A 26,937-nucleotide genomic window follows, 5' to 3' on the forward strand; every position below is an offset into this window, starting at 1 on the left:
CAGTTAAATGGACAACTCTTGGTTTTGGCACAGGTCATGATCTCACAGTTTGTGGGTTTGAGCCCCACATCGGGCTCTGCCAGTCAGTGCAGAGCCTGATTGGAATTCTCTCTCCATCTCTCTCTCCCCCTACCCCACTTGTGCTCTCTCTCTGCAAAATAAAATAAACTTAAAAAAAAAAGCATTTATAATTTTTACTCGAAGAATTCTGAAGCTGGGTCAGTTTTATCTTAGAGAGCTTTCCACGTAAGAATTAGTGAATATTAAATTGACAATAACCAAAGGAAAGCTTCCCAGGTATTCCATTCCTCAATTCGAATTATGATCAATAACAGAGGCAGAACAAACTATACTGCAAGTTGGTACTATAAATGCTGACTAAAACTTCTACTTCGGATGCATCAGATTTTGCCAGGTATCTAATGCCTTCGAGCTCAGCATTTGCAGCCAGCTTGCCTGGGTTAGAATCCTATTTTACTTGCCCTTGCTAGAATGGCATTGTATGATGTACTTAATCTTGTTGATCCTTGGTTTCCTTATCTGTAAAATGGGCTTGACATTAGTACCTAACTAATAAGATTTCGAGGATGGTCAATTTAGTAGTGATAAAGTGACTGAGGGTCTGGCTCCAAGACGGGGAAGATCTATTATTTGACATTAGCAATGTTATATTCCTATTAAAAAAATCTGATGCCAGACTCACTTTACCCCCTCTTCTAGGAACTTCTGGTGGCATGTACATACATTCTTCATGAGATCAAAGGAGAGCTTTAAATATATTAAAACAAAGCCACCTTCAAATCTTTACTTGTGTCTTCCAGTGTCACATATTTACATACTGATGAGAATAATAGTAAGAGCGTGGCTCTAAGCACTCATACACATCATTTTATTTATGAACTCCCATCCTTTCAAGTGGGTAATATCAATAACCTCAAATCACAAAAGATGAAATTCGGCACAGAGGGTGTGGCAGTCACTGCAGATCTGACATTTCTAGGAGAGGAAGACTACCATGGCCCCAATCTGCAGATAGGGAAACTAAGGTTTAGAGAGCTCACTGACCGGGAGCAAGGGTACACGGCCACTAATTGGTGAAGGTGTAATTCAGACTAAGGCAATAGGATTTAAAGTTGACCTTCTGATTCTGCCATGCCAAACAGCCCTGGCTTCAGGAGAGAGAACACAGGCACTGATTTTAATGGCATAATCTGTTTCTCCATATTCCCTAGTTCTTTCCCTTCATAAGGGTACACCAATGCAGCTGGTAAAACTGTAGTAAATTTAAAATCACACCTCCTAGGGTGTCTGGGTGGCTCAGTTGGTCAAGTGTCTGACTCTTGGTTTCAACCCAGGTCATGATCTCATGGTTTGTGGGTTTGGGCCCCAAGTTGGGCTCTGTGCTGATAGTGTGGAGCCTGCTTGGGTCTCTCCCTCCCTCTCTCTCTGCCCCTCCCCCCCACTCTCTCAAAAAATAAGCTTAAAAGATAAAGTCACACCTCCCTACACACAGGTACATGCACACACACACCTGGCACAAGCCCTACACATACTCTCCCCACTTGATTGTCCTGCCTCTAAATATATCTTTGAGTTTTCATGTAAGAAAATAACTGAATTGTTTCTTTGGAATGAATTTTCCTCACATCAGCAATAATTTTCAAAATGCTTCGCTAATTACAAACCAATCTTTTCTAGTAATTTAAACAAATATTTAGAATACATTACACCACAAGGATTATTGAGAAAGTCTCAAACACTGATGCCAGTGAGAAAGTCTAAGAAGGACTTGATAAGTTGTTATTAATTTTAAGAAAATAGTTGTCAAAAATGTGGGTTATAGCCACCATCAACTAAATAAAGTCATTAGAAACTAGATACCATAATTAAGTAAAGTAAGTTTTCTGCTACTCCTTCCTTCCCTCTCTCTCCATATCTAAAGTATCTTTCATGGAAACTCCCCTTTTTTTAAGTATGTATTTTGAGACTGAGAGCAAGAGCGAGAGCGAGAGCGAGAGCGAGAGAGAGAGAGAGAGAGAATGGGTGGGACAAAGAGAGGGACAGAGAGGGGGAGAGAGAGAGAGAGAGAGAGAGAGAGACAGACAGACAGACAGAATCCCAGGCAGGCTCTCAGCTGCCAGTGCAGAGCCCAACGTGGGGCTCAAACTCATGAACCTTGAGATCATGACCTTGAGCCGAAATCAAGAGTCAGAAGCTTAACTGACTGAGCCAACCAGGTGCCCCAGAAAGCACCTTACCTTAAACTGTAGATTTTACTAAGTCAGTGGTGTCTAAAAATAATTTTTTAAAATGTCCTCTTAAAAGATGGAAAGACTAAATTTTGGCTGAAAAAATATCAGCATAACTATTATGGTGCCCTCCTATTCCCCCCCTTAAAATATTCTTTTTGACCATACCACAATTAATCATGCAGGGGCCACTGATTGTTATAAATTTTATTTGAATAATAGAAAATAATACATACAGATAACCATAGGATACACACACAGAATTTAAAGATAAATCTTATACTTTTCAATATGAAACAAAGTACATATCTCATGGAGATATATTGCTACAAATGCCAAGAAACAATAATCATTTTGAAAATGGAAAGTGTAGGAACATATTATAGGAATTACTAAATAATAAAAAGGTACAACTCCATTACATGTAGCGTAAAATTCAGGTATTGGAGAAAGCGTTTCCCCACTTTTTGACTGGAAATAGCAATGGTCATATGAAATCTACTAAGTCATTCAGATTTTTTCTAGATATATACAGTATATACAGACCTTGCAAAGAAAGTTATAAATATTTTTCTCCTTTGTGTATGATGACTTTAATCTTAAATGTAATCTTTAAACGTAAAGTAACACTTCATGATGATACCAGAATTTTGCTAATTTTTATTCTTTTTTGATATCTGAACTGTTGTCAAATTCTGATATATCTGTAAAGAAGGACGAGTTCCTGCAAAATGTGACATTGTAGGAAAGAAGTAAAAAAATGATTTTCCAATGTCTAAGACTCAATCTGTCGATTTTCATATATTCTTTACATATTGCTATGAAGTCATGTCTTCACCAATCTTTTGAAAACCACATATTGAAAGACTGAGTCATACATATCAAAGTCAGCAGCACTGCCATGGTTCTATTACAAATTTAACTCAGGAACTAAAAAGCCTGCCAGACTCACTCTGATAGACGGTTGGATTTCATTAAAAAACCATCTCCACCATCCAAAAAAGAGAGGGCCTCTTAATGGAATCAGAAATTGGAAATGAAGAATTGTGTGAATTTTGTTTAATATTTGAGTTGAGATTCAGGTCACTCCTTATTTTCTCCACTGTGTTTTAATAAAACCTGAAAGCTTGTCCATAGATGTGAAGGAAACAATTACTATCTAATATTTTTTTTTAATATTTGAGAAATAATAAAATGTGAACATTTCAATTTTAAAATATCAGTGAACAAAAAAAGAAAGCGTTACCCATAACGGAATGCAAACTTAAGGAAGTGGCTGGTTCTTCTTTTATATAGTTAGGTAAATTCCTATTAATATTTTGCACAGACCCAAAATATGAGGGGTAGCAAAAACACTTTCACATGTCCTTCTGTATCTCTTAACAAATAATTTATGGGGCACAGGCAGGTACACTGGGCATTATTTCCACATTTTATAGATGAAAAATTGAGAATTAGCGAGAGCAAGAATCTCACAACTTTGTTAGACGTAAACAAAACAGCACCGTTTCCACCTCTGGTGTAGCATTTTTCAACATTCTTGTGAGTCACATGCACCCTCTTCCAAGCAAGGTAATTTTTAAAATGTATTTTCACTCTTGAGTATTTCAAATGAGCATTTCAGAATAGTACTGATCAAGTCTTCCAACCAATGCTGTTATAACGGGGAAATAACATTTGTATTAAATGAGTTTTTCCACATTAAACAAACAAACAAACAAACAAAAAACAAACGTGTGTGGGCATATGTGTGTGTATACACATGAGAGCATGTGAGTCTATCGAAAGGCAGTGCTCAAAATCATAGCTTACGAATATCTTTATCAAAAGTCTAATGTAATTAATATGTAAATTCCTTTGGTGTATCAAGTAAATATTAAGGCATTTCAGATTCCCCTAAAAGGATTTACTGTTTTTTTTTATTATATTCATATTTTACCTATAGAAAGTTAAAAATACAGAGTTGAAAAAAAACATGCATAATCACTGCATTTCATGAAAGCACTTTTTTTGTAACCAATTAACTTTCTAGTAAACAATTAAAAAAAAAAAAAGTTAGTACCGCCACAGGGCATTTACAATGAAGAACAATACTACAGGTACGTAACTGGACACAGCGTGGACATGTGAGATGGCTGAAGTAGAACCTCTTGCGTCCATATCTGTCAAAGATGATAAACAGCTCATTAATAAGGATTGTACCAAAATAAATCATCAGGGCAAAAGTAATGCCTCTGCTATCAAAATCAAATCATACCACGAACCCAACCTAAAACCCTGAGTTAATGATTAATCATCATTTTATTTGTCAGTGTTGCCTATATTAGTTGCCAAGAATATCTCTGAAAGCACCGACGTATTTAAGTTTTTTAAATAAATGAATCTAGGCTGTGCTCATCTAGTATTATTTAACTTTAATTGAAATTGCAAAAACAACTTAATCACTTTGAAAATAATTATACTCTTTTGAGATAATTCAATGGTTTAATTAAAGAAAGCTTCATTGGATGAGAGTTTGGAAAAATCTGTTGGTTTCTACTTTATTCATTTCTAGATAAATTATTAGGCGTGATATAAAACACTATCTTTAAAAAAAGCAGTCAATAAATGCTCCATTTTCCCAGAGATGGCCTTGTCTACACTAGTCTATGCAAGCTCAGCAGACAGCATATGTCAGATGAAAAGGCTACTCTTGACTCAGCAGCCCTAAAATGTGAAAATAGTGGCTGTTTCTGCAAAAGCATAGAACTTACTCCTTTTAACAGTTACACTCTGGCCATATTATAATGTTAACTCTACATCTTGCAGTAATGTACGAATACGAGCATGTCTTTTTTTTTAATTTTTTATTGTTTACTTATTTATTTAGAGAGACACACACAGAGTGAGAGTGGGGGAGGGACAGAGAGAGAGGGAGACCAAGAACCTGAAGCAGCCTATAGATTCCTATGCTGCAGAACTCAGTTCTGAGATAAACACTTTCTGCTTTCATGGGATAGTTTAATTATTTGCTTTAGTCTAAGTATGGCATTCTTTATGATTTCACATAAAGATAAAATTCTTCCAAGTTTCCATATCCCTCTTTCTCGTTATTTCCTAATGATGTCAGTCATTTTGTTTTCTAAGATTAAAGAGAGAGGTTTTAGTCTTATTTCCAAGACTAGAGGCTAGGCCACGCCCAAGGGAAGGAAACAGGGTACAAGGTTTTTAATGTCACTAAGAACTACAGATTAGGATATGGAGACAAGATGGCTTCTACTATACTTAAATGGAGGTCCCCAAACTCCAGATTTGGAAATTGAAAGAACAAATAAAATTTCTTTTACCACTGTCACTGATAAAATATGTATGCAAGTCTGTTCCCCTTAACTCTAAAAGTGTAATTTATATAGTAAAATAGGTTTACTTTGGATTTGGAAAAGAAAAGTTAGTGTGAACCTCCTTCGAAATCAGAAACTGAGACTTGTTTTTGAAGTGTCTTTTGGTTCGGTCAGCAGTTTATGACCTTAACAATGTTAGATTTCCCACTTTTCGAAGAATTGATAAGATTCATCTACAATTTCTAGGAGGCAAAGTAAGATCTTAAAACTAGTTTGTGGTTTTAACATTGTCCTTGAGAAATGCTTAAGAAATTGTTTTTTATAGGCAATCCAAAAGCAAATTTAGGCATTTCTCATAATGAGGAAAAGATTCAAATTAATAAAGTTCTGCTAAATATTGCCTTCATCTCTCCTATTCCAAAACTTCTTAGCATTTAGATGGAGGAGATGGTGGGGGAAAACGGACAGAAGGGCATTGACTGACTCACTCTTGGAGGCTCGTAACACTGGTATTATCAATAAAGTAAATGTTGACTTTGACCAACTTACTGGTTATTCTTGGGATCCTGATCTGTTCGCTACTGGTTCCATCTCCTCCGTCTGTTGTGGCCTTGACTTCAATAATGTAGTCCTCTTTAATGGGCAACAAAAGTTCTGCTGAAGTCTTATTTGTGTTCAGCACTTGTACACTGTTTTGACTGCTAGTCCTATAGAAAACCTGAAACGCATGAACAAATACACTCATTTCTTACATTGCCTACTCTTCCATTTTTCACAGAACTGATTACCCGGATGTTACTTCATTTACATTGTCTTTCTATACTCACCAGAATATAAATTAAATTCATAGCTCTTTCCATGGGTCTTAGACTGGGGGTTAGCACATACTAAAATCATCAAGTCCTCAAAATCAAGGAGGTAAGGAAGACGGATGTGAACTTCTTCTGTGGAAGAGTTCATCTGGGTTGGGGATTTGTACGGTTGGAGAGATGGGGCAAGCCCCTACTCTATTGATCTTGAAAACCAGACCAACAAATTAGAGCCAACACTTTCAGTTACTTTTTAAGTAGTATATTGGGGTTCGTCAGAAGTAACAAATTAATTAACATTATGAACAATTTATATTTTATCCCACATCCCTGAATACCCAGAATTACTTCCCTTTTATTTATATTTAAGAAATCAGATATTTGGGGGGGGGAGACCCTTTTCATAAGAAGGTGGTATCTCTATGTCAAAATTAGATTACAGCAACCATATTATCATAGTTAGAAAAACCATTCGAGCCTAGCTTCCCTTGGAAAGTTCTGCCAGGAATAGGAAAAGAAAGCATTGCAAATATCTTACTTTATATCCCGTTACTTCTGATTCATTCTCCATTGCTTTAACTTGTTCCCAATTAAGTAACACTTTTGTGTCTGTAGCATTCCAAACAACATTTCCTGGTGGCTGACTGGGAGCTTGAAATGCAAAATGAGAAATTAAAACAGATTTGAACATGAGTGATATTTTACATAGAACATATAAATGACACAGGAGGCTTACAGAAGTACAGCAAAGTCTCTTTGGTAATATGTAGCATATAGGTGGAATCAGAAAAAAATAAGAGTAGCTAAATATCCTTTTGTTTTATTTATTTATTTATTTATTGTTTTGTTTTTAATGTTTATTTTTGAGAGAGAGAGAGAGAGGGAGAACGAGCAGGCAAGGGGGAGAGAGAGAGGGAGACACAGAACCCAAAACAGGCTCCAGGCCCCGAGCTGTCAGCACAGAGCCTGATGCAAGGCTCGAACCCATGAACCGTGAGTTCATGACCTGAGCTGAAGTCGGATGCTTAACCGAATGAGCCACTCAGGCGTTCCTATTTTATTTTCTTATTTTTTTTTTAATGTTTATTTATCTTGAGAGAGAGGCAGAGAGAGAGTGTGTGTGTGTGTGCAGCAGGGGAGGGCCAGAGAGAGTGAAGAGAGAGAATCTCAAGCAGTTTCCACCCTTTCAACACAGAGCCTGACTCAGGACTTGAACCCATGAAACATGAGATCATGACCTGAGCCAAGATCAAGAGTCAGACGCTTAACAGGCTGAGTCACCCAGGCACACCACTAAATGTCCTTTTAAAAACACTCTTCAATTAAATTGTGAGATAATTCATTTCATGACATTCATCATATCTTTTAGGATATATTTCCCTTGTTGCTGTGGGTCCTTTTCTGGAAACATGTTGATGGTGGAGATAAAGAAATTCCTTTACCCACCACAAGAGGGATGCTGCTTGATGCACCAAGAAAGGCAGGCAGTGTGACCATTTTGACATATAGACAGAGGCGAAGAGAAATTGCCAACTGAGTAAAGACACACAAAATGAAGTATGGATGATTTTTAAGCCAGCTTGTGTGATGACACAGGCAAAATAGGAGGCAATCAAGGATAAGGGCTACTTATATTTATTTCCATGAAGTTAATACCTATTCACGTGAAAAAAGCAGGGAGAATACACGTCACTCTTCGTTTTTCAAGTTTTAAACCAATTTTTGAGAAAAATAAGGCAAGACCCGAAAACATTAATGAGAATTCCCTTAGATAATGAGTGAAATTCCCTGAGGTTTAACACCTTGGATTCATAGCTTAGTTCCCTCTCATGAACTCCAGTTAGTAAACTATGCTGGGCAAAGGGGTTCAACTGCAACACAGACAGAACATTAAAATTCAGTTTTTCATCAAGCACAAAACAAACACAATTTTATCCATGTGGCAACAGCATCACAGTTGCCCAAAGCAGTGCTGAAATACGCCGTACTTGTGGATTTAGCCACACAATGTGATCTGGCTAACTGAATCTGTAATGGGAAAATTATATAAAATATTGGCTATGCAGAGAAATTTCTAAACATCATTGACTCACGCCATGAGGGAAAGACGGCTGAACCTACAGATGGGAAGAGTTCTCCAGATACATTTACGTGACTAATGACACCAAACAAGATTGTATTCCCTGCAGATTCTTTTGCTTATTGTCCGCTCTTGAACACTATTCTACACTGCCTTTTCAATTTGCGATCTGGCATTAGTGACGGCTTCAGGTCAGTTCAGAGAGTTCAAGCTGTATTGCTTTGATAACAAAAAATATATATAATGGCAGTTGCTTACGGTTGAAATACTAATGACCATGTTCTGTTGTCTCAATTCAAATGATATGAATGCACAATTGTTAGGAGCTTTTCTCAAAGTCTGATTTCCTGTGTCCTGACGGTCCTATAAAAGGACAGGTCCATTTGATGCAACTCAGATAACACAGGCAGCATAGTGGTTCTACCAAAAGATGTGTGCCCGGAGATTACAGGAAACTTGAGTAATTTGGATTGAATCATCTATTCCAATACTAGTCTCATAAAAGAAATGACTGCAAGTATAACACTGAGAAATATCTTGTATCAGTGCAAAAATAGATGAGTTGAATGAGTTCAGCCTGAATTGAATACTTCTTAAATACACAGAAAGAAAAAAGAAACAGGAACAGGGGAAAGAAGACAAAATTAAGGTTTGTTCTGGGTCTGATTACCCTTATTCTGAATCACATCAGTTTTTCCTGAGCATCAGATAATCATGTACACTTGCATAACTTTTGCTATTTTTAAAAAGAGGGCTTGACTTAAAAAAAAATCTAATTTAGCCTCATCCCAAACACTAATACTCACACAATAATTGGCTTAATATCCTTGTTACATTCTTATGGTACCCTCTAAAGTAAATGAAGCATTTTTAAATGTAAAAAAAAATATTTGTGAACCACCCTGACGTCATCTCTCTTATCACCACTGATAAGAACAACATCATGTGGAGGGGCCCCAGGGTGGCTCATGGGAAAAGAGTTTCAGTTTTGCAAGATGAAAGACTTCTAGAATCTGTTACACAACCACCAATCTTAATGCTACCGAACCATACATTTAAAAATGGGTAAGGGGTGCCTGTCTGGCTCAGTCCCTTAGGCGTCTGACTGTTGACCTCAGCTCAGGTTTTGATCTTGGGGTTGTGACTTCAAGCCCTGCATTGGACTCCATGCAGGGCGTGAAGCCTACTTCTAAAAAAATGTGCAAGATGGAAATTTCATGTTATGTGTATTTTTACCACAATTAAAAATCAAAAGCAACAACTTGTTAAGAAGTATTATGTGGATTCAAACCAGCTCTGATTAATTCCAAAGTCTATGCCTCCCATATTACATTGTGCTGACTACCTGAGACCGTATTTAGCTCCCGAATGACTAATCACAGGTTTGTAAATGATGTAAAAGTGAATATGAAACAAGAATGTCACAAAATATGCTCAGTGCCCACTTTCACAGGAAAACGTATCATGCTTTTCCTGATTTCTCAGACAAAAGTGGGGCCTCTTTTCATTTACCTGATCCACTTTCTTCATGATCCTCATCAAAGGTACATTGTACACTTTTTTTACTATTAATCTGTAAGATCTTTGCAAGCAGAGACATTGTCTGGTAAGGTCTCTGACACAGACAAGTCGAAATGGTAGATTGTACTCACTGGCCCAATGCCTTGACAAGGGTAGATATCAAATTCGATATTGTATATGACTGATGTTTTCATGTAAAAAGCAAAAACTCAAGGATTAAGGAGACACTTTTACAGTGTTATCAGAAAATAAGTTTGAAACCATTCCCTTTGCATTCCTAAGGGATGATTCATGCAATGAACATTCTGAATGGAGTAAAGATTCAGAGTAAGTATTAGTGAAATAATTCACTGTGACACCAGCAAGACAACATTTGGCTGGTTGCACTTTTCAAATGCAGCATATCAGAATTCAAAATGAATTTTCCAGCTACGTGGTTGAAAGTTCTCCAAGCCATCCTGATAAATGCTATATGTCTATAAAGACAAAACTAGGACAGGTAACATCCACTGATCATCAGCCTTGAGACTTGAAATTGAATACGCCCAGTTGTACCGAGGCTAAAGTGATAAGGAACAGAACCCAAAGAAGAAGAAAACAAGAAAAACATCAACAACACTGGTGTATTAATTGAATACTTAAATGATTTATTCAAGAGACATCTATGTGTCAGGGGTTAAGAAAAAAAAAAGGAAGAAGGAGGTGACAACATCTGGAATAGATTCTGAAAGGCAAATATGATTTTTGCATGTAGAGGTGAGAGAGGGAAAGGTATCCAGCAGAGGAATAAACACCTGCCAAGACACAAAGGCAGGAAATAGTAAGGTTCAGTGGGGAGCTCAGTTGTAACTGGTTACAAGGTAGTGGGGAAGGGCAGGGATAGACCAGATGCAGTTGAAGACGCAAGCAGGAGCCAGATGCTAACGGGTCTAAGAGACCAAAAGAACTAGGAAAGGAGTTTTTCCATAGGCAATTTGGAAGACATTGATTAAGTAAAAGTAGGGAAGTGATACTATCAATTTTGTAGTTTCACAGATCAATGTGGGAATAGGGGGGAAGAAGGAGAATCTTGGCAGGCATTCTGTTGGGAGAATATGGTAGCACTTAGTGTAAGAGAGAATTAAAGGTCTGTTCACACGAAGATGATTGTAGTGGAGTTGGAGGGATGGAACAAATGGTGTTTGTGGAGACTCAACAAGTCATGATGGCTGACATCATATGGGTGCTGGCAATAAAAACAAACCTAATTCTGGCTGACAACACAGACCTTGGGGAACAACATCTATACCTGGAATTCCCTTCGGCCACAAATTTAATAACTTTATTGTGTGTTAGGGATCCTTCTGAGTACAGTAGACAAAGAGATTAATATGTTCTCTGACTTCTACCCACAGGGTCTATCAGTGGTTCCCAAGGATCAATATTTCTACCATTAGAGATGATTTTAGATGGATGACATTTTTAATTGGAAATATTTAGATATTTTCACGTAAGCCAAAAAAAAAAGAACTAACATCCATTTCTTGATTCACAGATATGATTCTCTGGATGAGGCCAACATTGATACATCTGTAATAATCTACTTTACACACAACACACAGATCATTAAAACTAGGTTCTAAACAATGATAAAGAACAAAGGTTATTATGAAAACACAAATCACTCCGATGTTTTCAGCTGTACACAGATGTGTGGTAAGCATCCCAAAATACACAGTCACAATTCAAACTAACTCTGACCTAAGGGAATACTTACTACAAATAATTCATCTTAAACTAAGTGATCAAGAAAAGAATATCACTCTACCAATAACAATAACAGATAGTCTGATTAGCTCATTGCAAAACTTATCTTCAGGTATGCATTTTTTTAAAATAAGTTTACTTTTCTTTGCAATTCATTGTGCTCTTTAACTTTAAAACTTTTTCTATTCAAATAATTGTTTTCATTTTATGAAGAAAGTCTTATAGCTACTATCTTGTAATCAAGAGAAATAGTGATTTTCTGTTTATGGTAATGGTATAGTTGCTTTTAAGATAAATATATTTAACTATCAAATTAAATCTATTAGGAAAATAATCATACGGTTTGTTTGCACACATGGGTAAAATCATGCAAATATCATTGAGTGACTAGAGATGGCAAAATGCTGGGAAAATTCTGCACAGGTTGATTTGCTTATTCCATGATCCAGACTTCCCTTCTGCATCTTCATTGCTACTCATAGCTTCCATCCTTACAACATTTAGTTCCCTTGTATGGAGCCTTCAATGCTCTTCTTTTCTATCTTCCTAGGGTCAAACCTCAAGTATGAATGCTTTGCTTCCACAATCTCTATAAAAAGGCTGCCTACTCCTGTGTGCCAAGAGTCATCCTGGCATGACACAGAAAAGATCTACCTAATACTTCAGACAGAAGCCTGGAAGCAATGTGGCCATTCACATGGCACATGTCCTGAACTAGCTTCCTAGCCTAACAGAAGCCACAGTGTCTCACATGTAAAGGAAGAAGAGCTAAGAGAGCAATTGTTCTATGACAACCTACAAGATAGTGAAATTGCTCTACGACTGTCAAGCTTCAAATCAAAAGTTGCAAACTGAAAATGCATCTGATAAATCCAGCTTGCAATTTTTTTTTTTTTTTTGTCTAACCCATTGCACTTTAATTTTGCTTAGTTGCCAATATTTGAAAGTCAGGAGCTTTCCTGTAAGTTCTGGATTTCTGATTGTTAATTGCTTGTGTAATATCAGATCGGAAGGAATGGACCTTAGGGATGGACCTAAGGAAAGACTGTCCCAGCCATCCACCCCTGGTCATTTCTACCTGCTGGCTACTAAAGGTGTCTGACTTCACATTCTTCTTTTCTTTTATTTTTTAAAAGTTTATTCATTTATTTTGAGAGACACAGAGAAAGCAGGAGTGGGAGAGGGGCAGAGAGGGAGGAAGAGAGAGAATCCCAAGCAGGCTCTGTGGTGTAAGCGTGGAGGCCAATGTGGGGCTTGAACTCATGAAACCATGAGATCATGACCTGAGCAGAAACCAAGAGTCAGAATCTTAACTGACTGAGTCATCCAGGTGCTCATTCCTCTTTTAAAATAAACACTAGGAGGTGCATGGGTGATTGGGATTCTCTCTCATCCTCTCTCTCTCTCTCTCTGCCCCTCCCCTGCCCACACTGTCTCTTTCTGTCAAAAAAAAATTTGTTTTTAATTAAGAAAAAACAAATACTAGTTTAGGGTGGTTTATATATATTTTAAGGACATTTAATTGGCATATTTAGATAATTAATACATCTTGACTGAATAAAACTGTACAATGTAACTGGTTAAAAAAATTTTTTTAATGTTTATTTATTTTTGAGAGAGAGGCAGGGTGCAAGCAGGGGAGGCGCAGAGAGAGAGGAAGACCCAGAACCTGAGGCGGGCACCAGGTTCTGAACTGTCAGCACAGAGCCAAACGCGCGGCTCGAACCCATGAACTGTGAGATCATGACCTGAGCCAAAGTCGGATGCTTAACCAACGGAGCCACCCAGGCATCCCATGATGTAAATGTTTAAACTTGTTATTTCTCTAAAGGCTTGAGGTTGTGGATGCTGAGGGAAGGATGAGAAGGAGGAAGGGTGTAGATACTGAAGGAAGATGAAAATGTAATTCAGGGATCTCTAGAGATCTCTCAGCTACCTGAGCTATATTCTTAGATCCTCTAGAAACATCTCATTCATGATCCTTAATATTAGCTGGTAGGGTCGACTGTTTTATTGTTTAAATTTTTTTGAGGTGGTTTAAAATCTTTGTAATTCCTTTGCCTCTTACTTCTCATGGGAAGATTATATTTATCTCACTCTCACGACATTCAGCTTGGCCATGGGTCCTGTGGCTCCCAGGGATGTAGGAAGAGATACTTCCCCTTCTCATTGGCATCTTATAGACATCAGGTTGTGTCATATGACTTCTTTCAACCAATGGAATGCAAGCAAAAGTGAAACGGGCCACTCCCAAGTGGCAGCTTCAAAAGCCATCAAAGAATCTGCTTAGCCATTGTCTTTTCCCTCTGCCATGAGACTAGCATGGCCCACAGAGTGGCTGCTCCTTCAGTCTGGGCGCTGGTGTGAACACAACCTGGATCAGATCAGAATCATACTTGTAGTGGACATGGACTATGAATAAGAAAGGAACACTTGTAGTTCTAAGCCACTGAGATTTGGAGGTTGGAGACTGTGGCCTGCACTAGCCTAATCTGACTGGTATAGCTATTAATCAGTATTCTAAATAGCTCTGATGCACCACAGTACATTTTTGTAAAGGAATGGAGACACAAAACAGTACATATTAATATAACTTATCGATTAGGACTTCCAATTTTACTTTCCAGATACTATCTTATGCAGAAGCCCAACCCAGAATAGGCTGATTGAGTTCCACATTTTATTAGAACTTGACATGTGGTCTACATTTTTAAATTTTTGCTAAATTATATCTCAACTTTCACATGCTACAGATTTTTCCCCTGTCAGCTCAATTTTACTGTTGATGGTATGCTAAAATAGAAAAAAAGTCATAGGGGCACCTGGGTGTCTCAGTTAAGCTTCTGACTTCGGCTCAGGTCATGATCTCACCATTTGTGAGTTAGAGCGCCACATCGGGCTCTGTGCTGACAGCTCAGAGCCTGGAGCCTGCTTTGGATTCTGTGTCTCCCTTTCTCTCTGCCCCTCCCCTGCTCACACTCACTCTCTCTCTCAAAAATAAATAAACATTACAAAAGATTTTAAAAAATTAAAACATCATAAAAAGAATTTAATTTTGGTAGAAAGGTTGCTATATTTACAGCACAACACTAATTGGTGGGCTGGAAAATTATTTCACTAATTTCAAATGTGACAAAAAAAATATTACGTTGAAGAATTTTATTACTATTGTTCTTTAAGTGCCCATCATGATATCCTCTGTGTATTTGATTAACAGACTCCTCAACATCAGCTTTATAGATTTCACATCGTCCGCATCTTCTTGTCTGCAAGCAAGAGATTACTATAACATTGCTACCGGATGAAACCAGGAATATAAGGCATGTCTACCAATAGGAGAGGGGCTAAATTGTGGCATATTATCACCATGGAATATTATACATACACTAACATACTTATGAAAACTATTAATGACATGGGAAATTGCTATGATATACAGGTAACTAAATATACAGCATACTTCTACTGTATAAAACAAACATTCTATAGAACTTAAGTCTGAAAAGAAAGCCCCACAATATTAATGATGGTATTTCTGAGTAATAAGATTATGGGTGGTTTTTATTTTCTTCTCTACAATTTTCTTTTTTCCCAAATTTTCAAAAACTAAAATATTTTATATAATAAAAAGTATATTAATATTTATTAATCAACATTATTAACTTTATATAATTTTAATATAATTTTATACAGTATTTTCTTATAATAAATATTAATTAATCATAATTATTAATAAATATTTAATATTAATTACAATACTGTCCAGAATTTTCAAAGGTGATATGTCCATAGTGGTGACAGTAAAACTGGCATTCCATATTTTGAACAAATATGGAATGTTATGAACATATGTTTTCTGTGATTAATTATGCAAGATTAATTAGATTTCTTAATTTGTTTTTGGCTCCTTGATGATAGTAAGATGAATTAATGACAAGTGGTTGTTCTTACCGAGAGCCAGACATTATACTCTGCAGTTGGAGTTGAGTTGAACTTCAGCATCTGACATTAAACTGCTTCAGCACGTAACATTGTGCAGGAATCAGATCACCAAAAGGCATTTGCTCCAAAGTAATGAGATATATTTTCTTTGGAACCATTAGAATTATTGCAAATAAACAAATGACTTATAATAGGGACGTGACTCAATTTTTAACAATACAACAAAAACATCTCTTTCTTAACTCATCTGCAACTCAGGAAAGACTTTTCTTGGGGCCCAACCTGGAATGCCAGGGAAGAATATCTTTCTTTCTTTTACATGACTGGAAATTTCCTTGGTCAAAATATTTTCTTCTTTGGATAATAAAAATATTACAATTTGTAAACTGTAAGAAAAACATTTAAACTTTTCTAAAGAATGTGTAGGCAAGTGGAAGATTTCCAAAAAAGTGCCAAAGTTCTTACAAAGTAAAATTTGTAAGATTTACACATTTGGCCAAAGGAATTACTTGATTCTGTATTCGCTGAAATTCTGACTGGAAATCTGAGGAACACGCATTAGTGAACAATGTATTCTATAGCTATATCTGATCTGTGGTACATCATACACAGACATGAGTCGTTTACATACATATCCGGGATGTGATATATAGAAAAGTCAACAAATAGGGGCGACTGGGTGGTTCAGTCAGTTAAGCATCCAACTCTTGATTTTGGCTTAGGTCATGATCTCATGGTTTGCGGGACTGAGCCCAGTGTTGGGCTCCACACTGACATCATGGAGCCAGCTTGGGATTCTCTCCTCCCCACCCCCGCTCCCCCCCCGCCCCTTTGCACATGCACTTGTGTGCGTGTGTGTGTTCTCTCTCTCAAATTAAATAACCTTTAAGAATAAAACCAATTCAACAAATAACATTAAGTCATCTAGAGAGAAATTCCCTTTACTTTTCCCATTAGCTTGAAGAGAAAGTTGGATTTGAGGATACTAGGTCTTTAACCTCCTTTCACTACTAACATCATAAACAAAGAGGAAGCAGGTTTAGAGGCCTGATCAGGGAAGAACATGATCCTAGTATTAAGAATAGAGAGTGACTTATTTTTCATTGTATTTACTATTATTACTATTTAACTTATTATTTTGTTAGTAGCTGTTTATGGCAATGACACTAGTTTCTATACTCTGAAAGTTAGTTTCTGCTTTATTTTTAAGTTTATGAAAGCAAAAATTGTATGTTAATTTTTAAGAAAAGTTGTTAGGTGCATATTAGAAGAGGCCCACAAAAATGGCAAAAATTGAGAAGACAGATCACATATAAAATTTGGGAAACTTTGCATGGATATATTTCCTAAGTCATAACATAGAGTGGATAATTATCTAATTAAATTATATATACAAAAATTCTAGAACTTCCAAATTATGTATTTGAAGCAGGAATATTCATTTTATCAAAAACCTCTGAAATATTCTTACTCATATTCTTTGTGTGTTTGTTTTACTCACATACCTTTTCATTGCCTGAGGACACACTTAATTGGTTTCCATAAATTTAGGTAATTGATTTTAGCTCAACTTACATGGATAAACATTGTATTTAGAAAAGCAAAAACTCAAGTGCAAAATGTTGTACCACTTAATATTATTCTGTTTTCTCAAGTGGACATACATGCATAATCATCACTGAAGGCATAAAAATACAGGTTCCCCTTTTTCCAGGGTGAGGTCTGGGTATGTGATTCAGGCCAGGCCTGTGAAGGTTTTCTATCAACTGGCTATAACAACTGGTTCTGGGATAGGCCAAGAAGAACCATCCTTAGCTCGGAATGAAATTATCAGGAAGGAGCGGTCTACTTTTCCCAGGGTGTTTCTTTGACAGAAATAAGTCTTGAGGTGCTAATTGCAATACTTCTACCCTGAAAAGGGAACATGGTGAAAATGATTCCACCACTGAACAGAACCAAGAGATGGAGAGTCTTATCTGTTCAACAAATATTATTGGGCACCAACTATGATTACTTTAACAGTGGAGACGGAGCTCTGAGGATAAAGTTATGATCAAAACAGGTGAAATCTGTGCCCTGAAGGACCTTGCCTTCCACTCAAAGCAAGCTGGAGAGACAACAATCAAATAAATAAGGACAAGTTCCAGAATGTGTGGTAGTTGTCAGTGCTCTGCCCAAGAACAAAGCAGGGAAGGAAACAGTGTCAGGAGATGAGGGATGCACTTTTAAATATGGCGGTCAGATGGCACCGAGCTGGTATTTGAGCAAAGATCTGAAAGAGATGACAGAGTAAGCCATTTGGATGCCTGGAGAAGGAGCCTTCTGGGCAGAGGGAACAGCAAATGCACAGGCTCTGAAGTGAAAGTACAATGAGTGAGGAGGAAAATAGAAAATGAGTCAGAGGAGGATTTGGAGGATGGATCATATAAAGCTTTGTTGAGCATTATAAGAATTTAGTACTTATCTGAAGTGAGATGAAAGGGGACAGCCTGAGCATCACCGTGGCCTTAGGGAGGCAAGGGTGGAAACAGGCTGAGCAGTAAGGGGTCACTGCCCTGATCCCGGTGAGGATCTGCAGCTTGTGAAAGCAATATGATGTGGTGGATGCTTGCACAAGTCCGATTCTGAATCAGTTGTTGGGGTTGAGAGAAAGATAAGAGTTGAGGCCTATTCCAAGATTTTTGGCCTGAGCAACTGAAACACTGCGATTTAATTCACTGAGATAGAGAATACTGTAGAAAGGAAATGTTTTAAATGGAGTGCATGGAGCAGTCAAGAATTTAGTTTTAGGAATATTCAGTTTGAGGTCTTACTGGATGATTCTTGAGGACGCTGTTTGAGTGCTAAATCCATCCATACTGAAAGCCAGGATTACCACTTGACTTTTTAGTTATACAAAGCAGAATATTTGCCCTACAAATTCTTTTGTGCAATCTCTGAACATAAAATTCTCAGTCTGTTTCCTTTTAGAAGCCAAGAAATTTCATCATTTACATGCCATCTGCAATTTTTCTTCATCAGTGCCTTTAGACACAAGATGTTCTTAAGAGTTAGCTCTCCTTGGGTTGCAAGTAACCATCTTAGATTACTTAAAGAGGTTAATTACCTTCGAAATGCTTCCAAAAAACACCAAGTATTTGGATATCAAAAATTAAGTGTTTAATGGAAGCTACAGTATTTAACTTGAGAATCCTTGTATTATTTTACATTAATCAAAAATAATCACACAAGATCCGTACTGCTATAAAGTCTTGCATATTGAATTCCATGATTACAAGTATATGAAACTTGCACATTTTAAGCAAGATGGTAAAAGACTACCGTAAGTGTTTTGAATTCACAATGCTCAGTCAAGAGGAAGTATATTTGATTAATAATAGTACTTCAGGCTGGCCTGCTTCTTTAGATGCCATTCCTCCAATTAGCTACCCACTCAATATTTAATGAGTGGTTCCTAGCGCCATGCTGGGTACTGGGGCTGGATGAACAAGACACAGAAGGATTCTTTCCCCATAAAGTTTACAATCCAGAGGGGAAAACAGGTAGCAAGAAAGGAATCAAAGATGTTATGCTAGTTCTTTATGCCCGAAGCATGATGATAATGCTCTTCAGAGAGATAATCACAAAAACCTTACCAAAATTCTTAAATAGGATTTGAGGCTAAATCCATGTCAAAGGTTAGGATGGCTATTAAGAGCTCCCAGTAACAGTAATAACACCGGCTTTAAAGGATTCTGTTTTACTTGCATTTTTGTACCTTTAAAGAAAAATTATTAACATAAAATTGAAAAATTAACACATGCTATTTATATCCAAACTTAGAATAATTAAGGATTTCAATTATCTCTAAGCATTTCCCACCCAATATAGGAAATTTTCCCCTAATAACACTTACAGATCAACACGCACACTCCCATTCAATTGCAGCAATAGGGATGCATCACGTTCAGAGGGATTTCATTCAATTGTTGGGATTTCCGTCAGACTAAAAGCTCTGTGAACAAAGGAGTCCAGTCTATCTTTGATCACCTTACCCACTTCCTAAGCGTGGAGTAAAATCCCAGTAAATACTGGTGTTAAACGGGATGTGCATATCCTAATTATATGGTTGAAAGAGAGGATAGCACGCTGATTAAGACTGTGTCTGGATTTGGATGCCTATACTGCTACTTAGTCTGTGGTCTCAGCAAAGTCATACAACCTCTATCTGCCACAGCATCCTCATCCTTGAAGAGAAGCTACCATCACCTTCCAACCCATGGTGTTGCTGTGAGAACTGAGAATCAATACATGAAACATATCTAGAACAGTCACAGCAAATTACGCAGTTAAGTGTGAGCTTTTAAAATCATAATCACCATCGTGATTGGTGCAAACTTCTACTTTAGACTGGGTATTTATATTTTACACCTAAATCATACAAGGGTTTTGCTTCTTTTTACAGTTTTATTTCACTCATTGTACATTATCATAATATTCTTATTGATCTGTAAGTCTTTTCCTTGTGCCTTACCAATTTGCTAAGTTCCTCACTGATTCCATGATGTCATACTGGCTTTTACAATCATAATTTTCTAGCAAGTAATCACATCAATTATTAAGTCAGAGTAAAGAGCCAGATAAACTTGTTTGCATATCTTCTTGCAATCAGAATTTTTGATTGATGCTGTGCTTTGAATATACAAATGATGATGTATATTTAAATCTTACTAATTCAGAATTGTTACTGATAATACCAAACATATTTAGCAAGAAGTTCTAAACACCGAATATTTTTAGTTCAAGTATTTCCAAAACCAAATACTCCTTCATCTAACCCTAGATGTGTAGTATGAGTAAAAGATTGGGTCAGGCTTCTCCTAATAATTAGTGAGGGATAATACTGAAGTATGACATGTATTGGTTGCTTGTACATGTATGCCACCAAAGATTTATAATGGCTTGTTGCTAAACGTTGCTCTGCAATCTCATTATACTAAATTGGTAACCAAGTTCTCTTTTATATAGATAATACAAAGATGAACATGTGAACTTCACTGATTAAATTAACACTGGCTAATTAAAATCTAAAGTAGTAGAATTATGTTTTATATGTATTTTAACTTATCCACAATGCTAGCCAATTATATTTAATTTTATATTATTGGTGTAATTTTTACTAAAATTTATTTATTTTTATTTTATTTTAGAGAGAGAGAGACAGTGCAAGCTGGGGACAGGGGCAGAGGGAAAGGCAGAGAGAATCTCAAGCAGGCTCCATGCTTAGGGCAGAGCCCAATGCAGGGCTCAATCCCATGACCCTGGGATCATGACCTGAGTTGATATCAAGAGTTGGACACTCAATTTACTGAGTGTCCTATATTATTGGTATACTTAGCAATTTTATTTAATAAGTGTATATTCTCCACAAAAATTTGGCTATTATATATGGAGAGAGAAATGCAGTAATGAAACTAGAAATCAAGCAAAATTAATGTCTCATTCCCATATGAAGCCAGTTAAGCAAACATTTTCACTGAGTTAATAAATTTTGAAAACAAGAAAATAATAGTTTTCTGTAAATAAAAGTAATGCATTATTATGTTAAAAGTACTTAATCTGTCATGCCCACTTTCCTTACCTGTACAATGGAAAAAAATAATGATACCTACCTCATCTGGTAGTTAGGAAGTTTAAACGTGGGAATGCATGTAAAGCACCTGGGACATAGAATGTTCTTAACTATTATCAGCTATGATGATTACAAGGATAAGGACAATTCAAATGGTTGTATTGCAAGAAGTTATTAATACACTGATTAAAAATATACTTGTGCTATCAGTTTCATTGATATATATGCGGGAAACTATGGAATTGCAAATCACTGATTTTCCTGTGGTCTAATTTAAAGCCAAGTTATGTATAGTTTGTAAATGATGCTTGTGAATTTACCTGTGAATATTTAGCTAACAAAGACTCAGCGTTGAACGCAACACTGACATCTCTGATTATATTTTTTAAAATATCAGTATATTCATGTGGACCAACAACTTCTGGTGGTAACTTTTTAATGCACATTGCCATCTTTTGAATAAGGTGGGAAAGAAAAAAAAAAAAAGGAAGAAAATCACTCTTGACTCTTCGGTGTGAACTTTAACTTATTCATGTTTAACAGAAATCATCAAACTTTGGGGAACTAAAAAAACATGAAAATATACTAAGTTTACTTACTTTATTAGTTTTTAATGTTTATTTATTTTTGAGAGAGAGACAGAGACAGAGACAGAGAGCGAGCAGGGGAGGAGCAGAGAGAAAGAGAGAGACACAGAATCCGAAGCAGGCTCCAGGCTCTGAGCAGTCAGCACAGAGCCTGCCACTGGGCCCGAACCCATGAACCATGAGATCATGACCTGAACTGAAGTCAGATGCTTAACCGACTGAGCCACCCAGGTGCCCCTAAGTTTACTTATTTTAAAAGAAAAGTAGATAGACTTGAGTAAATATCTCACATTAAGATTTTTTCAAAAGGTACACATTTATATTTTCATTTGGGTTTCTATCTGAAGATTCAGGGATATCACAAAGACAAAGACAAGGGTGACTTGCAGTTTACAAGCATTTGGAACTGGGTTTGTAATATTCATTGTGCTTAGGGACTTGGGTTGTCCATTTTAAATGATAAAGAAGGCTATCATAAACTACTTCCTTACCATTCAAAAAATCGGAATATACGTACGAGTTTTCTTTGTGGTTGCATTCACCGTGGTGCTAAAGGGACCAGCACCAGCACTGTTGTAAGCCCGGACAGCTGTGTAATATGCCACATTACTCTTCAAGCCACGGAGTCTGGCTGACGTCTCATTTCCCGCCACTTTCACTTTGCTTGACGATTCCTCTTCTCCATTATTCCAGTACCGCACCTGGTAGACAGAAAAACAGAAAAGATGCAAAAGGCTGACACAAACAATACCACCTTTTATGTTAGGTGGTTTTCATTAAGATCGGTACTGTAACGTATTTATATTCAACTATTCAAACATAGACTCATTAAGGCCCTACTATGCGCTAGGTGTTCCATTAGGTTATCAAGTGAGACAAAAAGGGACTCCAAAAGAAAGAATAAACAAGTACACAAAGAAGCCAGATAAAGTCAAAGAGAGAAAGTGCTAAATACTACTAGACTATAGCTTATAAAGGGGAAATGAGGGTAAAATCCAGAAATTTAAAAGAGCAAGCTGCTCTCACTTCTCAGGCCCTAACCAGCCAGGACCGAGCTCAACTCCAGAATGCTGACAGCCCTCATGAACCTCCACTGGATGGTGGAGGTTCCCTCTGTGAAGAAAGTGAACTGTCAGAGAAAGGACTATCCAAAAGCCAGCTGGCCACTGGATTGTTCTACAGTGATGGCCAGCTGTCAACAATCCCACCTGTGCACGGAGAGCTGTGGAGGAGAAAAGGAAAGCCACTGACATAGTTATGAATCGTGCAAAATGATGAGATGTTAAAGATAAATGCATATGTAGTATAAAGTATAAAGTAAGTTAAGGAGGATATTTAATTAAAAAAACAAATAAGGGTAGGAAAAATATGATAAAAATACATGTTCCCTATCTCTAAAGTATTACTATGCTTTATTAGAAAGAATAATACTTTTCCCAGAAATATTACATGAGAACAATTATTTCCCTACATGTATGTATATATGTATATACATATGCATGCATATACATACACATGTATATGTGTGTGTTTATTTATATTTTTATATTTCTATTATTCACATTATATTTATATATAGGACCCCTTAAACTCAGGTAAAATGCTGTGTCCATCCATATATAGGTGTATGCACATTTCTTTTGGAAATGAGTTAATTTTTATAAAAACCTCAAAAGAAGAATATAAGCCCAAATGATCAGGACTAACTTGAATATGTAGTTTCTACACCTTTAAAGCACTGAATTAACACTGAAAGTTGATGATGTCATGTTAGCAAAAAAAATCCACATATCTTAACAGACCCCATTTACCATCATAAATGAAAACTCCACGGATTTTATTCATTAATTAAAGATAACATGCAAAAGAACTGTCTTTTATAGAGCCACAGCTAAGTAAATTGCTAATGGATACCAAAAACTGGCATACATTCTGAACTCAACAATTATAAATACTATGTAGTGGTAGGTTCAGACAACTCCCAAATGGCAAGACACCATTCCCTCCCCTTGAAAGCATTATCTACTTAGTAACAAAGAATGACACATAACCAGTAATTAAAAAAAAATGTTAGACAGATTGACTTGTGGCCTTTGATATAGCATAGATTGGGGGGTGGGAAATCACAAAATTATGAGTTATTAAAATATCAACAGATGGGACGGCAAAGGCATTCAGGAGTTAAGTAACTCAATCAGGGCAATCTGGCCTCTTCTTACGGGTCACTCTTTTTCTGATATGTCAAATCACTTCAATATAAGTTTTCTACAGAAGTGTTCCTTACATGACTAATTCAAAGAAGAAATGAAAATAATTTTCAATTGGCATAAAGAATATCGTTAATAAATTTATAGAAAGCACTTAGAAGTCCTTGATAGCACTATGCTTCTGAAGTACTCCGTGTACCAGAACGAGAGATTTATTTTTAGATCTAAGTTTCTGACACATATTAGAAATATATAGACAATGGAGAAAATTTGCGCCAAATTGGAATATATTAGTTAGAATTGATTATGTAATCTTCTTACATAGCTTTACTTAAAAAATTGAATATATGTGTATTAACTCAAACATAAAGAAACAAGGCAGTACATTAATATTCCCAATTTTCTGTGAGTAGTTAATCAATTGTGTTCTATAAACTTTTGGTCAAGAATATTTATAAGGGTTGATAATTACATTTTTAAAAAATATTTATTTATTTTCGAGAAAGAGAGAGAGAGGGAGGGAGAGAGAGAGAATGAGTGGAGGAGGGGCAAAGAGAGAGGGGGAGAGAGGATCTGAAGTGGGCTCTGTGCTGATAGCAGTGAGCCCGGTGCAGGGCTGGAACTCACCAACCATAAGCTGAAGTCGGTCTCTCAACCAACTGAGCCACCCAGGTGCCCCGACAGTCTTTTTTCAAAGGAGGGAAAGGGAAAAAATAACATAAGAAAAATAAAGGAGGGAAAATTATCTTTTATTAAAGACTAAGACCATGTCTTTCCTCCCAGCTGTGTTCTGGGTAAAAGTCCTACACCTGAGAAAACAAATTATCACTCTGTGCTAATTCAGATTTTATAGACATAACCACAATGCAGGGAAGAAGAAAGGAAAAATATCTACATTGAAGGAAAATCTCTGCAAATATAACTGTTTTGAGTGTGTCTACTATACTTCAATTAAAAAAAAAGATGATAGAGAATAAATATATGTGTATATATAAATATATATGCATACATAAATATATGTTATATTTGGTGTAAAAGAGTTAATGTAACAAAGACAGAACATGAAAGTTGCATCTACTAAAGATGAGCAGAGAAAAATATTAGAAAACACATGAAGAACCCGCTAACAAGAAAGAAACTTAGGAGATTCAACTAGTGGGAGACTAGCTACAAGATAGTGATCTGAAGTGGATCTTAAAATAAGTATATTTAAAATGTCCAGATTTATTAAAGAAGGAACTGAATCTGTATTTGCCAAGAATAGAAGATTAAAAACAAACCCAAATTGGGTGTATTTGAAAAATACCAGAAAAATACAGTATTAAAAAGTAAAATCAGTGACAATTAAACTGAAGACTACATGATGGAAAAGAGATTTAATAAACCCTGAACATGGAGAAAAAAAAATAATGAAAACAAAGTTAAGAGATATCGAAGTCAAATGAGAAGTTCCAACCCGAGTTTCAGGAAGGATTAAGGAAAAGGCAACAATCAAAAGAGAAAATAAAATGTCCGAGAAATAAAATGTCCAGAACTGAAGACACACAAATTTTCACAAAGTAAACTCTGAGTTTAGTGTGTGGGAGGGAAATAAACGGTAAATCTACTGCAAAGGACAGTGTGATAAGAATAGCTGGCTCTCAACATTTTCCTATCACGATAGACCTGAGTTATAGTTCACCCTCTTGAACAGCTGTGTGTCACTGTGCCTTGGTTTGCTAGTGCAGAGTGTGCACCTGTGAAGAGAAACCACTGCATTTCTGGGCATGGAGGACAGCCGGAGAGGCAGATGCCTAGCTGGGGACACACATCTGAAGCAGTGTCTGTCTTGGTCATTACCACAGCTCTACCACTCACAGCAAAGCCTGCACACACTAAGCATTCAGTATTGCTGGATGATTTGAACCAATGCCATCTCCATCCTTCCCACTACAGAGATTCACTGGGACATACTGAGATATATATTCGGTCTCTGCCAAGGTTTCCTGGCATACAGATCGCTCCAAACCCTTGGAATCTCCAAAGAGATTTGTCAGTATGTATGCTAATGAGCTATCTGTGGCTGCAGGATACCTTAAGAAAGGGGCTGGTTGCCAGGGGGACCAACCTTATAATTTGAGGGTGGGAACTTGCAGCCCCACCTACTGACAAGAGGCTAGAGGTTGAGTTACTCAGGTTGACTAAATATCACCGATTTAATCATCTATGCCTAGGTAGTGAAGCCTTCATGAGAAGCCCTCCCGGAAGGGTTCAGAAAGCCTTGGTGACCACACCAAGGTACTGGGACGGTAGAGCTCCTGGAGAGGGCATGGAAGTTCTGTGCCTCTTCCCACACACCACGTCTTATGAATCTCTTCCATTTGGTTGTCGTATCCTTTATGATAAACGGATAATAGTAAATAAAGCGCTTTCCTGAGTTTTGTGAATCGTACCGGCAAGATCTCAAACCCAAGGAGGAGGTTGTGGAACCCCTGATTTTTCAGCCAATCAGACGTACTAGACGCATCTGAAGTGTATGTGTGGGGGAGGCAGGTAGTCTCAGGGACTTAGCCCTTAATTTGTGGGATCTGAAGCTAACTCCAGGTTTATGGTGTCAGAACTGAACTGAATTTTAGGACACCCAACAGACATCAGAGAATTGATCAGTGTAGAGAAAACCCCTCACATATTTGGTGTAAGAAGTGTTTGGCGGATACAGCAGAGACGAAGAGATGGTTTTTTCCTTTCATCCATCAAGCTAAGTACTCAATCCTAATATTCTGTGCATGTATGAGACACTGGAATTCTAACTGCTTGAGGAGATAAAATAATTATTTTTCTTCAGAACCATAAAACCATATCACAAGCCAAAATATTTTTATCTGT

At 36.9% G+C, this 26,937-nt stretch overlaps 1 protein-coding gene across 1 annotated transcript in view; it reads right to left on the bottom strand.

Annotated features, from left to right (window-relative positions):
- Nucleotides 1-2,441: 2,441 nt before the first annotated feature.
- The window catches only part of CNTN3 (contactin 3), a 247,416-nt gene continuing 222,920 nt past the window's right edge, over nucleotides 2,442-26,937 (bottom strand). The window contains exons 19-22 of the mRNA XM_043587946.1: nucleotides 22,383-22,566; nucleotides 6,917-7,029; nucleotides 6,119-6,287; nucleotides 2,442-4,411 (exon numbers count right to left, since the gene is read on the bottom strand). Of these exons, the coding sequence (XP_043443881.1) occupies nucleotides 4,305-4,411; nucleotides 6,119-6,287; nucleotides 6,917-7,029; nucleotides 22,383-22,566 (573 nt within the window). The 3' untranslated portion in view covers nucleotides 2,442-4,304. The remainder of the gene's footprint in view (nucleotides 4,412-6,118; nucleotides 6,288-6,916; nucleotides 7,030-22,382; nucleotides 22,567-26,937) is intronic.

Source organism: Prionailurus bengalensis, chromosome A2, assembly GCF_016509475.1.
Source record: "Prionailurus bengalensis isolate Pbe53 chromosome A2, Fcat_Pben_1.1_paternal_pri, whole genome shotgun sequence".
Taxonomy (NCBI): domain Eukaryota; kingdom Metazoa; phylum Chordata; class Mammalia; order Carnivora; family Felidae; genus Prionailurus; species Prionailurus bengalensis.